Raw genomic sequence first — 17,500 nt, 5'->3', positions numbered from 1 at the left:
ACTATGACATCTTCAGATATGCAGATGGCACTATTCTAATGGCTACAAATGAGGAAATGAGGTAGCTATTGATGAAGGTGCAAATAAAAAGTGCAAAAGCTGATTTTCTGCTCACCCTTAAAGAGTAGTATTTAGCCCTATCAATCTTTTGCAATCAGACGATAAGCAAGCAGAAGGAGTCACTGGATTTATTTTCCTGGACTGGTAATTCCCTATCTGCAGCCATGAAATTAAAAAGATGTTGGTTTCTTGATAGGAAAGCTATGGCAAATTTCAATATTAAAGAGCAAAATAGATCTCATCATTTGCAAAGATCCAAGGAGGCAAAGCTATGTTCTCCTAGTAATAACAAGTGGAAAAATGAGGCTTTGAACTGTGTTTTTCATAAAAAGTATTATAATTTGGATGCTGGCAAGAAGAGGGAATAACAATTCTTAAGGAAATGAATGCCAACTGCGCATAGGAAGATCTGACAGTAAAACAAGAACTCCAGTGCCTCTCTGTACAGTGTGAACATTCAGTGCATCATCATGCTGTAAAAACGAGACAAGAAAAGCATATAGTGCAATTAGATATACACTTTTAGGAACCCCCAGAATTAGAAATGGATGACATTTCACAATGGGGGCCCTTCTTTGTAAGAAAAGGCATTACCAGTTTGTCTCATTTGACCAAAGAAGATAATCAAAGGCATTCTCAAGCTTCTTTGTTTTATCTTCAGAATAGTTACTTGTTAATTACATGTGACATACGGAAGTATTTCAAACTAATGTATGCTGTGCTTATGCTTTCCTTATGTAGGCATATGACCACGCAACCAATGCCAAGTGACTTAAATAGCGAAATGTCTCTTATGGGTGCAAAAGATCCATATGAGGCTTGTACCCAAATATTGCTGCAAACAATTTTTGCACCCAGGCCTTTGTTCAGACTTACACAGGGATATGGCATCACAAAGTTTTTATGCATGTGTGCGTGTGTGTGTGTGTGTGTATTAATATACTAAAAAACCTATGGCAGACACCCACATTTTGGATGAATAATTAAAATGTATTCACAGTGGTTATTGAACCCTGCACTAATAACAGTAACATGTCCATACAAAGCAGGATGCTTCTTAGGCATATAGGGTTAACACAGTTGATGGCTGCAATAAATGTTGTAGTTGCATGCTTGTCCAAATAGTCTAAGAGGAAGTGGTCAAGGCAATGCACAATACTGAACTCCAGGGTTTGAATCCTTGAAAATCTAACAGATCACTGTAACTAAAAGGGAAGGATACAGCCTTGATCATACATCTGTTACGCATTACCAAACTGCACCTTGCTTTGTGTTGGAAAGATTCTGCTATTACAGACTGGAAAGTGTTTATATCCATATACGTTAGTTTATGATTCATACCAACCATGATAGTTCTGAGTGGAATAAGAATATACAATGCATATAATTCAAGACTTTATATATATGGTACACATTCAACCAGAGGGCAATATGTTAGTGAAGGTTAATGCATCTATATAAGTAATAAATGTCTATCCATATTAATGGACTGCACCAAATGGAGTACTGCACTTGCCAATATGAAAATATATTGTGTTTTACCTATTACTACAATGATCTTAAGTGTAGGAAATTGTAAATATGTAGCACTTTGTTTTACTTTGTTGCTTGACCTCTTGCTAGTAAAAAAAACAAAACTTAAATACAATATAATTGTATATTATGACACATAATTCACAGGAGAAATCACTGTTGCTAAGAATGTCTAAAGGCAAAGAGGGGGATAGCAAAGGAAGGGTAGCAATAGATAAGATGTAGAGAAAGTATTACTGACACAATGGATTTAAATTTATAAGAACTTGTAGAAGTGTTGGGTAGACACTCTTGGTGTGCTGAAGTCCTTGAGGTTATAAAGAGCTGGGCTTGAATGAACAACTGTATGGCAGCAATGTGATTTAATTCACCACTTATGAAGAAACTACCATTATTTCATGCTTCTGAATGGAAGAAGCACAGCTTTCATTGTAAATAAACTACAGAAGGATGAAACCAGATTTTGAGTCAGCAAATGACTAGGATGTCCATAAACTGAATGTCAGGATGACGGTTACTAAAATACTTTTCCCATCAGAAGATGCAGTGTTCCTAGATCTGAATATAATAAATAACCATGGTCCCAGGAGCTGTGGCACCTTCAAGTGGATTGTCAAGGTAAAGAAAAAATAGAATGTTCCTAAATTTTGCTCCCGTGTAATTTTAGGAAGGCCGCCTTTTGAGCAAAAACTCCAAGTTAAATAAATCAGCAATACAAACTCAGCTTTGATTCTTACTGCTATTATCAGATCGACCTAGCTTGCTATAACCTTACACCAATGAAACAGATTTATTCATTTTGAATGTCGCCCCCAGTGTATACTGAACTGAATATGCATGCCATAAACGTTAACCTTTGTAATGACTTTCTTCCAATGATACTGCAAATTATAAATAGTATACATTACCGCACACAGAGGTAAACGTTCTGAATTTTCACAAAACATATTACATTTGGTCATACAACATACATTTCACAAGACAGTGTAGGAAAAAAGGACAGCAGTACCCTTGTAGAATGTTGGATGGACAGTATACATTACAGGGGACGTTGCAAGAGGAGGGGCTAAGTGTCCTGAAGGCACAGAAAAAAGAAAAAAGAAAGACAGAAGCAATGAATCATACATTAGTTATTACAGTAAGTACTAAATGAAAAAGAGTGATTAAAGGAGCACACGGTTAGTCATTAAACCTACATACAAGCACAAGCACTAAATGAAAAAGAGTGATTAAAGGAGCACATGGTTAGTCATTAAATCTACATACAAGCACTCCACAAAGTCTTGCCACAATTTCCAGATCATTTCTTTAAACATAATTTTTTTAAATCTCAGGACTAATCATACAGAAGCAGTATCTTTCATATAATGCATGTTACTAAAGAACGTTATATGCCATGTTATATACAAAATATCAGCTACAACTATAATGCTACATTGTTCCAAACTCTTACTTCTTTTCACATACATTTTTAAAACATATCTGTAGTCCCTTACACTTGATCTAAGCAAGTAATAAAAAAAATCACACATGCTTTTATAGTCTTATCTACAACTCGACATTTTTTTGAGGCTGTCACATTACACTCACTCTTTGTGGGAAGTCATGTAGTACCGCAGTTAAACAGCTCTCCAATGTCAGTTGCCATTTGACTTGCCTTTTTAGCATCTGAAGGCCCAATATACCCTGTGACTCTTACAGTACCAAATGGGCATAAACACAACATTTTTCAAGGCATTCTTGTTTCAGTGATACATTTTACAAATGAAAGTTAAATGCTAGTGCAATAACTGATAAGTGTAATGTTGCAAGTGCATAATACAAACAACGTCAAGCATAACAAACAAAATTAAGCTTTTATTCTTTTTAGAGCTGTCGTACTCCATTATAGATGATACTGATAGCTTCCTTCTTGAACTTCCAATATGTGCTACATATTGAGAGGAATCCTTTGTAGTAGCTCCTTGTGCAAAAGACTTAAAAGGGCAACTAATCATCTTTTTTCAAATGCTCATTTTCGGCTGTATTACTGATAAACATAAAAGTTTACTGATCCAGTGCCTGGTTTTGATTTTTTATTTTTGGTATCCACATCTAAGGTGAAAATCAGCATGTCCTGCCCTACAATAACAAGTTAACTTGGATCCCTCAATAACTGAAATTTCATTGAGTAAAATGAGTATTACCATTTTATTGTCCTGGTGGAAATAATTCTAAAAAAGCCATCACTGAGATACACAATGAACCGTAAATCATTTCTCATGTAGTAAACATAATACAGAACCAAAAAAGCAGCATAGAAATCTTTATTATTAAAGTAGTATGAACATATACTGTAATCATTCAAAGGGTTTGTCTAGCCCTATTGGAAACTCAGCATTCAAAAGTAATATAACAGCAGTAAGTACTATTCTGGTCTTGATAGAAAAAGAAAAAGTTAGACCATACTACCTGAAGTTAAAGTCTCTCCAACTAGATAAAGCTAAACTTAAAAACACAAATTATTTTACCTCTAGAACAAAAGGTGCAGGAAAAGCAGTTTCTGAGATGGAAGGGTTCTATCAGAAGAGTGAATGCTTACATTAGTGAACACTCTTATATTGAACATTAAAACGCAAAACCTGAAAAGGTTGAAGGCACAGAATATCAATTTTATTTTCCCAGGGAAAAAATCGATGGGCCATTCTCCAGACCTTGCTGTTTTCTCCACTGTGGTGTGATCTTAAAGTTGGTATATTTAAGTTGGCAGTGTGTGGGGGGCACACCCCCCACATCGGGGGGTGTGGAGGGCGAAGCCCCCCACTTTATTTTGCCTGTACATTGTTTTGTTTTTTTTTTGTATCAGCAAATTTTTTCCCTGGAAAAAATGTGTTGATCTGTTCCTTTGACATTTTAAGGTTTCACATTTTTAAGTTCGATAGAAGAGCGTTCGCTATTTTTAGCGTTAGATCTTCTGATATAGACGCAGATGGAAGACCATTTTAGTCAAATTATCCTTAGGTAATATAAAATGGAGAAAACTACTATCAGTCACAATGAAATTATTATTAACTTAGAAGGGTATTCAAGCAGGGTGAACATTCCCATTAGCAGTTTAGGCTAGACATGTGCTCCAAACTCCAAGATGCTGTACAAGATATATTTACTGAACTGAAAGACGATCCAAACATTTTTAATACAGATGTCAGAGACTGTATGCAGTACTTGACCCCTACTGCAAGGCGGTCCACCTCAGATACTGTATGTTAACCTCTTAAGTGCTGCTGAATCATTTGAAGTGCTTCTTCTGGCTAATAAAAGGAAGGCTTTGCAACAGCATAGCTGTTAATTTACTGTACACTCTGGCTAACCCAAGGAATCTATGTTAGAGCATTCTACAAATTTTTTGCAAATGATACTGAAAAATATTAAATTTAAGATAACTTTTTCCCGATACATGAGCATTTGCACGGGAGGGCAATCATGGCTCTCAATAACATTCAGATCAGTAAAGAGATTTTTCATAATGATTTAACCATCTGATCATATTTTAATAATCGACTTATAATGTATACTGTTTAGCAGGTTGCAAATCAATTATTTTATACAAGCATATGCTGTTGTGTGATGTAGGATTGTAAATGTACTTACATGTTTAACAATTCAGTAAATACTTTTTGAACAAGTATCAATAACACTACCAGGAGTTAATATAAGTTTCATTCTATTACAGGAAACTGAAGTAAAATGATGGCGTCAAGCTGCTGCTGCTTATTCAGTTCACTAAATAGTTTCTGCTCACCTGGTGCCAGTCCCTTGTTGCTTCTTTTCCAATTCTTTGTGCTTTATTTTATATATATATATATATATATATATATATATATATATATATATATAATTTTGGTTTTTAAGTGTTTGGGTGTCCAGTTGCTGGAAAACTATTCAGTAATTCATCTTACAAATTATTAAGAATATCTTTATAAACTGTTTGGTTATCCTGTGAATATCAGTTCCTAAGAGTTTAACTATTGCTATAAAATATTGATTCTTTTTTCAGCTTATCTGATATCTAGTCTAATGAGGGCTCCCTTGAGAAATTGCTTCCTTGTGGAACAAAGACAATTTAAATGTAAGCAACAATATAATGCACTTTGCATGTTTCAACAACTGCTTAATCTCAGTTACCTGGAATATTATTCTAATGACTTCTCTCTGGCAACAATGGCATGATAGTGACCAACACATGGTTCAGCAAGAAACAGATAGTTACAAGATCAAATAAAAAAGAGGCAAACATGCAGTAGTGTAGCTAGGGTTTGGCAAAGGGGAAGACTGCTCCAGGCACACAGTGTTAATGGGGTGTGATCTGGCCATTCTATCCTGATCACTCTTTAGTGTACAGGTATTGCATGTGCAATCAAACCTGAGTGCTGTAGCACTCCCTGTGTGGTCTAAAGAAAACTAAGTATACCAACTGTTTTCTATATTTGCAGTAAGTAGTTTGCTACAGTTTAAAAGAAAAAAATTCTCTCTCTTTTTTTTTTTTTTTTTTTTTTTTTAACTAAAGTTTGCGCACTGTTGTACTCCATGCTGGGTATAAACTGAATATAGCAACTACTTGCTATAAATGTAGTAAGCAGTTTACTACAATGTAAAAGAAAAAAAATGTTTCCTTCTTTTAACTTAAAACACGAGTGCTGTCAAATGATGAGCAAACGATGAAGACCACAAAGTATTTCCATTATAATTTCACACTTAATAATAGACATAACATAAATGTAGTGAATGGAGCACCATACGTATGCTCCAAAATCAGAAAAAGGATAACCTTGTTATGCACTACTATAGCACGAGACACGAATGAAACAGTGCTTTCAAAGGTGTGACCCCCCCCCCAAGGGTGGTTACAGTCTGATATAAGAGACAGGATGTTCCTTCGGTCACTGAGTATCTTTCCTCCTATATCTATGAATGTTAAAGACATTAGTCTGTAAGTAATGTATTTAAATTAGGGCAATATTTAAATACTGCTCCTGTCTTTTTCCTTATTTGCTGTCTATGCGACAGCACTCGCTAAGTACATTACTTGCTTTCAAAGCCAGTAAAATAAATTGCATTTTTTTTCTTTTGTAACTGATAGTACATGGCATAGATAAGACTCCATGAATTACAAACTATTCTGACTGGGTTTCAACAATCATAACCTGTTATCATGTTGTGGACTTGGGTGCCAAAATTCACCTCAACAGCAAATTTGTTGGCATCCATGTGTCGTACACACAACAATGCGATTATGATTAAAGACCATATCGTAGCCCTCGATATGACACATTAATACTGAATATTGAAAAACACATTTTTTAAGATTTGTTGAACATCATAGGTTTCAAGAACATTTCAAAAATATGATGCATTTTGCAAAAAAAACTCAGTAGCGAAATGGATTATATAACTTGTGTTAACATCGTAACAATGTCTGATTAAATTAGCAAGCATCATTAACAACTCACTGAAAGTTTACTTTAAAAATACATACATTTAACTTTTATTGTGGTCTTATACTCAAAAGCAGAATACCACTGTATGACAGAAAGCAAGAATTGTAAGATTTTAGACAGAATCTCAAATTAAGTAGTAGGCCTGGTTAATTCTTCTGGAAAACTGATATTATAGTAAATCTATTGCTTTAACAATTTCTGACTGAGGGTATAAAACTATATCAGGCACCGAATGTTGGCTGTAACTGTATATGTGACGCCACAGCTTTAGAGTTATTTCCCATATATCTTTGTTAAAATGACTGGAATAGGAATATAGATAACAATGCTAACATTGTTTTCAGGTGAATGAAACAACAGGGAAACGTATTCATTATCAAAGCCCAGAATAGAATGAGTACTGAAACAGGAGTGAGTGTTGACATTCCTCTAGCTTGGAACTACTTGTGTCCCATGCTGACATAACCGAGGAGTCAAGAGAAGAGGAAGAAGGTGAGCTTTACTTTTAATTTCCACCTTAAACCTCGTAACTGACCTTGTGAAATTTTGGAATACGTATATTAAAGATCAGGGATATGGGGGCTTGCCCCCACATTAAGGCATGCAGAGAATTTGCACACTAAAAAAATGTTTTTGTGTGTTTTTTACATTGGGAATGTCATTAATTTAAGACTGTAAACTCCCAAGGTTTTATGCATTTTAGATTTATCTACTTGTAACCAAATGACAACCAGTTAATCCAGGTAAATCAGAAACAACATTATTACAAATTTTGTATATCATAAATGACAGTCGTACCTCCCGATTAACTGCAAAATTACATTTCAGTCAAGAGCAGAATATCTGTATATATCTGCATAAAAGATTAACATAAACAGTGTTCAGTTAAAAAATGTCTGTATAATTCTTTTTTTTATTTTTATCTTTCATCTCCATGTTACATTGTAATGATTTCATTCTTTATATTCAAAACAAACTAGCTGCTTTATGTATGCAGATGACCAGTTTCAGTGGCATTCCCTGCAACTTCAGTACGTGCCATGTGGTGTCTGAGAATAAATGTTTCAGGTAGGTTATGCACTTGGAGAAGCACAAGGCACCTAGGTAAGCCCACCAAAGGTGTGATGTGCAGAATTTTATGTCCCATACTAAGTGTACTAGTACTTATGCTGAACTTGAACTGGTCATACAGACCATTAGAGATCATACGATCAAGGAGTTTAACAAAATACACCTTGGTTGAGTGATTGCTACATCTCTACATATAACTACCAGGAGTGGGGATGTAAGCCACCCCAAATGGTGGTGCAGGAGGACTCAGATGTTGCATAGCTGAGGGTTAAGGGAGGCTACAATGTGAGCTGCTGGTGTTCTGTGGCTTCATAGTTGTTACAGCTTCAATGTATGTGGGCATCAGCTAAGGAATTTGTCAGATGTTAGGAATCAGGTATTTTGTAAGGTATCCTGCAATCATTACATTATATATTTAAACACACACATCCAGGGCTTTAGCTAGTTAAACTGACACTTCTGAGCAACTCTCAGGTGATGCCCTCTCAGCAAGAATTACAGTAAAAAAAATAACCTCTGTACACGTCAGAAACTGTAAATTGTACAAAAGATGTTTCTGTTAAAGTAAATCATTTATGTGGCCACAATCTCAACCCTGACTGCACAAATGAATGTGCCCAACTGTATCAGACATCACCTTACCTACATAGGATAGGGAGGGAATAGCTATGCTCTGTATCAGACATCACCTTACCTACATGGGATAGGGAAGGAATAGTTGTGCTCAGTATCAGACATCACCTTACCTACATAGGTCAGGGAGGGAATAGCCATGCTCTGTATCAGACATCACCTTACCTACATAGGTCAGGGAGGGAATAGCCATGCTGTGGATCAGACATTACCTTACCTACATAGGATAGGGAGGGAATAGTTGTGCTCTGTATCAGACATCACCTTACCTACATAGGATAGGGAGGGAATAGTTGTGCTCTGTATCAGACATCACCTTACCTACATAGGTTAGGGGGGAATAGCCATGCTCTGTATCAGACATCATCTTACCTACATAGGATAGGGAGGGAATAGTTGTGCTCTGTATCAGACATCACCTTACCTACATAAGTTAGGGAGGGAATAGCCATGCTCTGTATCAGACATCACCTTACCTACCTAGGATTGGGAGGGAATAGCTATGCTCTGTATCAGACATCACCTTACCTACATAGGTTAGGGGGGAATAGCCATGCTGTGTATCAGACATAACCTTACCTACAGAGGTTAGGGAGGGAATAGCCAGGCTCTGTATCAGACATCACCTTACCTACATAGGATAGGGAGGGAATAGTTGTGCGCTGTATCAGACATTACCTTACCTACCTAGGTCAGGGAGGGAATGGCCAGGCTCTGTATCACACATCACCTTACCTACATAGGTCAGGGAGGGAATAGCAATGCTTTGTTCATAGGTTCATAGGTAGGTAATAGGCTATTGGCCCTAGGGCCTATATAAGCCTTGCCAAAGGTACCCTGGCTTCCGCCACCCAAGAAAATTATTTTTCTGTGCCACTGTCGAGCAGAGCCACAGAAGTGATCCCCAGGGTGAATTTCCTATCTCCCATCCAATCATCAAGATTTTTCTTGAAGAGCGCTAATGAGGAGCTTTGTTTGATATAGATAGGTAGTTTGTTCCAGAGTATGGGAAGTCTCTGGGACAGGAATCTATCCCTCCAGCATGTTCTGTTTATTGTGGTGACAAGGTTTTGGTCCCTAGACCATGTAGCTCATAGGGACTGGGATTTCTTTAAGTGGAGCATGTCTAAAAGCTCTGGGTTTGACATAGCTTTGTGTGTTAGGCAGAGATCGCCTCTGAGTAGGCGATATGCAATGGAGTAAAGCTGCAGTTTTTTGAGACGGTCTGCATAGGGCATCTGTTTGAGGCCGGTAATCCTCTTTGTGAGGTATTTCTGTGGCCTTTCCAGTTGTTGTAGATGTCTTGTGAGGTACATACCAAAAGGGGCATTGTACTCTATAATAGGTCTAATGAGTGACGAGTAGAGGGGAACAATGACCTCTTTTTTCCTGGATGAGAAACTTTTGTGATGAGGTGTGCCACGTAGAAGGATTTCCTGACTACTGTGGTGATGTGATTATCAAAAGAGAGACTACTGTCCACCTGTGTCACAAGGTCTCTTATCACACTTTCAGATAATCAGACATCGCCTTACCTACACAGGACAGGGAGGGAATAGTTGTGCTCTGTATCAGATATCACCTTACCTACATAGGTTAGGGTGGAATAGCCATGCTCTGTATAAGACATCATCTTACCTAGATAGGATAGGGAGGGAATAGTTGTGCTCTGTATCAGACATCACCTTACCTACATAGGATAGGGAGGGAATAGCTATGCTCTGTATCAGACATCACCTTACCTACATGGGATAGGGAAGGAATAGTTGTGCTCAGTATCAGACATCACCTTACCTACATAGATCAGGGAGGGAATAGCCATGCTCTGTATCAGACATCACCTTACCTACATAGATCAGGGAAGGAATAGCCATGCTCTGTATCAGACATCACCTTACCTACATAGGTTAGGGAGGGAATATCCATGCTCTGTATCAGACATCACCTTACCTACATAGGATAGGGAGGGAATAGCTATGCTCTATATCAGACATCACCTTACCTACATGGGATAGGGAAGGAATAGTTGTGCTCAGTATCAGACATCACCTTACCTACATAGGTCAGGGAGGGAATAGCCATGCTTTGTATCAGACATCACCTTACCTACATAGGATAGGGAGGGGATAGTTGTGCTCTGTATCAGACATCATCTTACCTACATAGGTCAGGGAGGGAGTAGCCATGCTTTGTATCAGACATCACCTTACCTACATAGGATAGGGAGGGAATAGCCATGCTCTGTATCAGACATCACCTTACCTACATAGGTCAGGGAGGGAATAGCCATGGTCTGTATCAGACATTGCCTTACCTACTTAGTATAGCGAGTGGGCAGGGTATAGTCCTCATCATTTGCACAGTGGTTGGGTAAAGTAACACATGAAAGTAATGCTATTGTAAGGGCCATTGTCATGAGAGGAGGATATGATAGCCACACAAAATAGTAGTAGGTTCTGAGGAGTGATGGGTCACATCTGCCATTGGCTGGCTTGGTGCAACCAAGTTACTAACGTTGATGATATGCACTGTGGTGATCTGCAGTTGGAGGGTTTAATGCATTCAGTGGTAGAGATGGCATGAACATCCTACCATGATGTCCCATGTTGTGATCCAACAGATGTACAGCGTCCATGATCCAGCTGACAGCCACATGTTGTTTCTGTACTCCATCTACCTACAGGGGATAATGATGGTGCATACCTATGGCATTGCCTGTTCTGTTGAGCAGCACAGGCACAGTTACAACAACTAATAGTGATGCTATGCTGACCTGCTCAGACAATGTGAGATGCAAGTTAAAGAGAGAGAGGCAGACTTTCTGTTTAAGCATTTATTTTTGTTTTCTTCTTCATTTAGCAGTTCTACCAGGATACTGAGTTCCTCCTATTTAGTTTTACAGCAGTCGAGGAGCCACAAGCAAAAAGGAATGGATGTTAGAAGAGGTAAGACCACCTCTACCTGTAGTGGGATGCGTATATCATGGACTACTGCATTGTGCAGCTGCTATTTTACGTGGAATTTATGTGTGTATGAATGTGTTACCTTTTTTTCTCTTCCTTCATCGGAGGAGCAGTGATAGTCATCTCAGCCTTTACTGGCTTTTGTCTATGTTAACGGGCCTCCAATGTTGCCAGGAACACTTCTCACCATTAGAATAGAGGCCATCCTGCAGAAGGTGACATGGTGAGCTGAATGGTGGCCTCCATGGTCAATTTTTAAGATGAAGGAAGGAAGGAGGGTCCTTTTCTAATAATGGCCCACTGGGGTCCCCTGTGGTTTCCTTGTGATAACTGCAGAGGCTGGTGTTGTATGAGGTGCATCAATAGCCAAATGCTCGTTTCATCACCATGGACTGCCTCCTGGATGGGTGATAGAGTCATGTGACCAGTAGGCACCATGGGCAATCAGAGGAGTAGTCTGCACTTGATGTCAGCCATAAAAATGGCTGATGTCTGTGTGGGTTTATTTCTAGGCCAGTCTGGCCTCTGCTGTGTACCATACCATAGCCTTCAGCTTGATGTTCCTCTACCGTATGTGTTATTATGTATAACTTGTACACCTTGTTTGTTGTCCAATACTTCCTGTCACCAAGAGTCTGCCCTCTCTTTCTTTATGTCCATAAACTATTGTTCTAGTGTATTGTGTCATTACTACCCCTGTCTGTCTTTGTCTGTATTTTATTTCTGTCACAATAGGCTGCCCCATCCGGTATCACTGGTGCTCGATCTACAGTGGTTGCCTAGTCTGCTCTCAGCTGAATGTCCTTAGGCAGGATAGTTGGTGGCATATGGCCACTTTTCAGGATGATGGCAGAGGAGCCTTTTCTGATAGTGACAATAAAGGCCCCCTGTGGTCTACTGACTGCAGCTGTGAAGGGTCCCTGGTGGTCTACTGATTGCAGTTGTGGAGGGTCCCCTTTGGTCTACTGATTGCAGTTGTGAAGTGTCCCCTGTGGTCTACTGATTGCCATTGTGAAGGGTCCCCCGTGGTCTACTGATTGCAGTTGTGGAGAGTCCCCTGTGGTCTACTGATTGCAGTTGTGGAGGGTCTCTTGTGGTCTACCGATTGCAGTTGTGGAGGGTCCCTGTGGTCTACTGATTGCAGTTGAGAACAGTATCAGACAACATGCACCAAGAGCCGGATGCCCACTTCACCACCACAGTGTGTCTTATAGCATGGCTGGTTGTGCTATAACCTGCAAGTTCTGACCAGTGGGTCACTAGAGTTTCAGCCTAATTATACCGTCAGCCATGGAGGTGATTAATGTATGTGTAGTTAACCTCTTGGTTGGTCTGATGTCTGCCATGTATCCTGTTCTAGCCCTATTTATTTTCCCCCTGCCTTTGCTATCACTTCGTATACCTTGTTTGTTGTCCAATATTTCCCCATTCCAAGAGTCCACCTTATTTCTCGATGTCCATCCACTTTTGTCTTCACCACTTGTGCCACAGCCACCCCTACCTGTCTGCTTCTGTGTTTTATGTTTGTTTGTCTGCCCAGTGGAACCTTCCCTTTAATGTCCACCCCTTCCACAACCATTTCTTTCTACCTTCTCTAGAGCTCCTCACTTGGAGTGTCTTCAGGGTAGTTGATGATGGCTGCAGGCTTGGCGTCATCTGGAAATGGGTCAGTTGAAGCACTTAATGTTGGATTTGACATCATAAAAGTAGATGCCACATAGAAGTGGTCCTACAACACAGCCCAGGTGTTTAGTACTGTTAACAAGTTTCTTAGAGCACTACATGTCGGTGAACCAGATGGCAATGCAATAGTCTGCATGACGATTTATACTGAGTTTGACTAATTTTATAACAATTTTAGAGAGGGCTACAGTGTCAAAAGCTTTAGCTAAATCAAGGTAAGTCGATTGCACAGAGTTACCCAACCCTAGTGCTTCTCTGACTCTCTGAAAGAAATCCACTAGGATTAGTAGACATGATCTACCTTTTACCAGTTTGATCTAGGAATTGCAGGGTCTGCCTATCCATACTTATGAGGTCCATGATGCATTCTGTAACCTTAGAAATGGTGCTATTCAAGCTGACAGGTCTATAGTTATCAGGACCTGTGATGTTGGCCTCCTTGAGTAGGAGACATACTATAGGTGTTCATAAGGTGACAGGTCTACAGTTATCAGGACCTGTGATGTTGGCTTCCTTGAGTAGGAGACATACTACAGGTGTTCATAAGGTGATAGGTGTGTGTCCAATGGACAGGATGTGGCTGAATAGCTTAAGGAGGAGGCCTAATGGTGGGTGTTTCATACTGACCAAGAAGTTGCCTGGTGTGTTATCTGGACCTTCTTGGAGACTGCTTTTATTATCTGTTTAAAAGTAATCACTGGAGGATAGGTATGTAAGTTTGGAGGTGACAGAAGTTGGAGCTAAATTTATCTGCAAAGATATCAGCTATATCTTCATTATCTGAGTAGAGACAGCACTAGAGACAAGCTTGGTACATTGTTAGGTATTACTTCTGAGCTTCCTCACATAATAAAATAATGATTTGTGCTAATCCTTTGTTGATAAAGCAATGTTAGTTCACTATCAACTCTGCAGAATTTGATCTTGCTCCTGAGATCTTTGCTAACCACTGACTTTTTGTCCTATTTTTCAGGGATATAAGTTTTTCCTTTTATTTCACAGTTTATAGATGAGTTTCATGGGAATGGTGTGTGTCTAAACAATGCATTGTATTTGTGCTGAATAGGAACATACACCTTTACACAAGAGCTGACACGGAGGTAAAAACTTGAGTACATACAGCACTATTTACTATATATTGAGTCAATGGGTCTTTGAGTGGTGGGGGTTTATTGAGCCAACTCAAGTCATCATCAAGCATGAGAACACTGGCCTTGGGAAGTTTGTAAAGATGATTGGTTGGTTGTTGATGTCTACTGAGACTGTAAGTTGGCCTAAGTACTCTGATAATCGGATTTAACCCATGAGTGTAAGACAATGGTTGAGGAATATACAGGGACTGTGCTTGTGTGAAAAGACTATGTGATGCCTCTTTGAGTAATAGCACTATTTGATTGAGGGAGTTTGCAGTAATAAAGTCATGGAAGCATGTTTGTACTGTCACTTTATACATGGTTAGTTTAAGACTCCTAGAAAGATGGTGTTTGGGTAAATGGATATGGGCACTAATTTATTAAGATAGTTTTTATGATTTGCAGGTGTCTTGGATGATGTTTTCTAACTGACTAAGATATGGTATGAGGTCTTGTTTACTGATATGAGGGTACCAAAGAGTATGAGGTCAGTGTCAAGGTCATTGAGACTAGACATGATGGTGGCTTTAGATAAGGACAGAAGTTACTGTTGTCTACACTTTGGGGTCTAAATGAGTGGCAGACAGAAATGCCAGTAAGAAGGGACTGTTGTAACTCTTCTGAATCAAAGTTTCAGTGACAGTATGATTGTCCATGTTTTCCAAAGTTAGGAAAGATTTCAGTTAGATCATTTTTTTTTAATTTAAGATTCTAGTCCTGCATTAATATTTGATAAACTGGAATTTATATTTACCAGGCTGATAAACTGCAAGACCAACATAGCCAAAAAAGGCACTGCAGTCATGACAGAATCTGTGTTTGCAGAAAAGTGTAACAGCTGTGTTATCTAGACTGATTTTTTAATAATAAAAATATAAATTCCATTATGCAAATATATAGATATATATATATATATATATATATATATATATATATATATATATATATATATATATATATATACACACACACACACACACACACACACACACATACACATATTGGTCCACTTTCAAATCTCAAAATACTGAAATATCAAATTTCAGTATCTCGAGACGAAAGTGCTGAAAGTGCAGTCACTCGAAATTCCACTTTCACGAATGTTAAGTTAATGAATCTGTGGTAGTTGTAGTGTGGTGTTTTTGTTTTGGGTTGTTGTCTCTTTAAGGAGCAGTGTGGTTTGGGATTTAGAGATGGCGGCCAATGTGTGGTTATATGCAGAGGTTAAGGTAGGTGTTTTCTGTGTAAGGGTTTTGGGTAGAAATTAATGTTTTTATTTTTTGGGAAGGTTTAGGAGTAGATTGTGATACATAGGTGAGAGCGTGTGTGTGTGTGTGTAAGTGTTGAGATTGATGATTTTTGTATATGTGTAGTGTGTGTTTGTGCAACGGAAGTGTAGGGCAAGTAGCAGTGGGTTTGTTCTGTTATTCGTGGTAGTGCAACACTGGAGTTGGCATATATAAGTAGAAGGGTGTGGGGGGCACAGCACCCCCCACATGGGGGTGCAGAGCGGCTTGCCCACCTACTTGTACATAGAGTCGTTGGTTTTGTTTGTGTGTGTTGTGTAGGTTTGTTATGATGTATGGAGGAAGGTCGTGTATGTGTTTTTGTTTGTGTGGTAGGGACATATTAAAAAACAGAGCATCTCATACTGAAAATTCTGCAATATGAACTTTCAGTAAAGTGATGTTTGTTTTTTTAAGTTTTCATTGTGGTGTATTTTCAACACTTTCATCTCGAGTTACTGAAATTTGATATTTCACTGTTTCGAAATTTGAAAATGGACCTATATATATATATATATATATATATATATATATATATATATATATATATAGAGGTAAATTGCTGAAGAATTAAACCTCAGAATTTTTTTCTGGTCTAGTGGATGTCTTTTGTTCAGGCTTCAATGAAAAGGGAACACTTAAACTCTTCATATTATGATATTTCAGTGGTTCTATTAGCCACTAATCAAGTACTGTATAATTAAAAAGCAAATATTTTTACAAAAGTGTTGTCTATATAACACTGTTAGTATAAACTAATGGTATACATGGATCATATGATCAAATGAAACTTTGCCTTTGATTTTCACAATGACATGGTCATTTACACCATTCCTCTGGTCATTTTTGCATACTGCAGGCACTGTTTTTTACTACAATACATGTTATACAACTATTTTCATATGCAAATGTTGTTACGATGTGTGTGTGTGTGTGTGTGTGTGTGTGTGTGTGTGTGTGTGTGTGTGTGTGTGTGTGTGTGTGTGTGTGTGTGTGTGTGTGTGTGTGTGTGTGTATATGCACATATAAATTCATATTCAAATAGCACTCAAATATTCTCACATACATGTATATATCTAGGTCTGTGCATACACACGTACATAAATACATAGATAAAAATGCAAAATGTATAACTTTTTTCTATTTTAGCTTAAGTATATTATTTACAAATGAACTCTACTGTAATTCTTATACAATTCATTAGATTTCTTCTATTAACATTTGTAAAAGATAAAGAATATGTTTGCTTAAAAAAAGAGGAGCAGTTGACCTACAAACGCTTGTAAGAATACGATGGCTATACCATACAAAAGAAAATCTGTTAGACTCCCCAATATTTTACATTAGTATACAGCTCAGCAGCGGTAATGAAAGAAAGGTCAGCTTTCAAATATATTCTGATCTTCCTCAAACAAAAACTGAACATTAAAACGTGCCTCATCACGATGAATAATATAGGTACCTAAGCAGAGGAAGATGAACTTCTTTTCCTTTTAGCTGCTCCTATTAGGGGTCATCACAGTGGAACATTGGTCCGCAGAAAGAGTGGCAGTAGAGTTTTATGATGTCAAGTTACCAGCACCTTCCTCAAAAGGGACACACACACACACACACACACACACACACACACACACACACACACACACACACACACCTAGGGC

The 17,500-nt window shown here is 38.3% G+C and overlaps 1 protein-coding gene across 16 annotated transcripts in view; it reads right to left on the bottom strand.

Moving 5' to 3' along the window:
• Positions 1–17,500, bottom strand: part of NRCAM (neuronal cell adhesion molecule) — a 1,614,235-nt gene that overhangs the window by 111,407 nt on the left and 1,485,328 nt on the right. For 12 of the 16 annotated variants that reach the window (XM_044087425.1, XM_044087431.1, XM_044087430.1 and 9 more), the window contains one exon: positions 2,603–2,668. The exons of the other annotated variants lie outside the window; for them this stretch is intronic. In XM_044087425.1, the coding sequence (XP_043943360.1) occupies positions 2,603–2,668 (66 nt within the window). The remainder of the gene's footprint in view (positions 1–2,602; positions 2,669–17,500) is intronic. 16 annotated transcript variants of the gene reach the window in all.

The sequence above is a fragment of the Protopterus annectens genome, chromosome 11.part0 (assembly GCF_019279795.1).
Source record: "Protopterus annectens isolate FY-2018-M chromosome 11.part0, PAN1.0, whole genome shotgun sequence".
NCBI classification, from domain to species: Eukaryota; Metazoa; Chordata; order Ceratodontiformes; family Protopteridae; genus Protopterus; species Protopterus annectens.
This window is presented reverse-complemented; position numbering and strand designations above follow the sequence as displayed.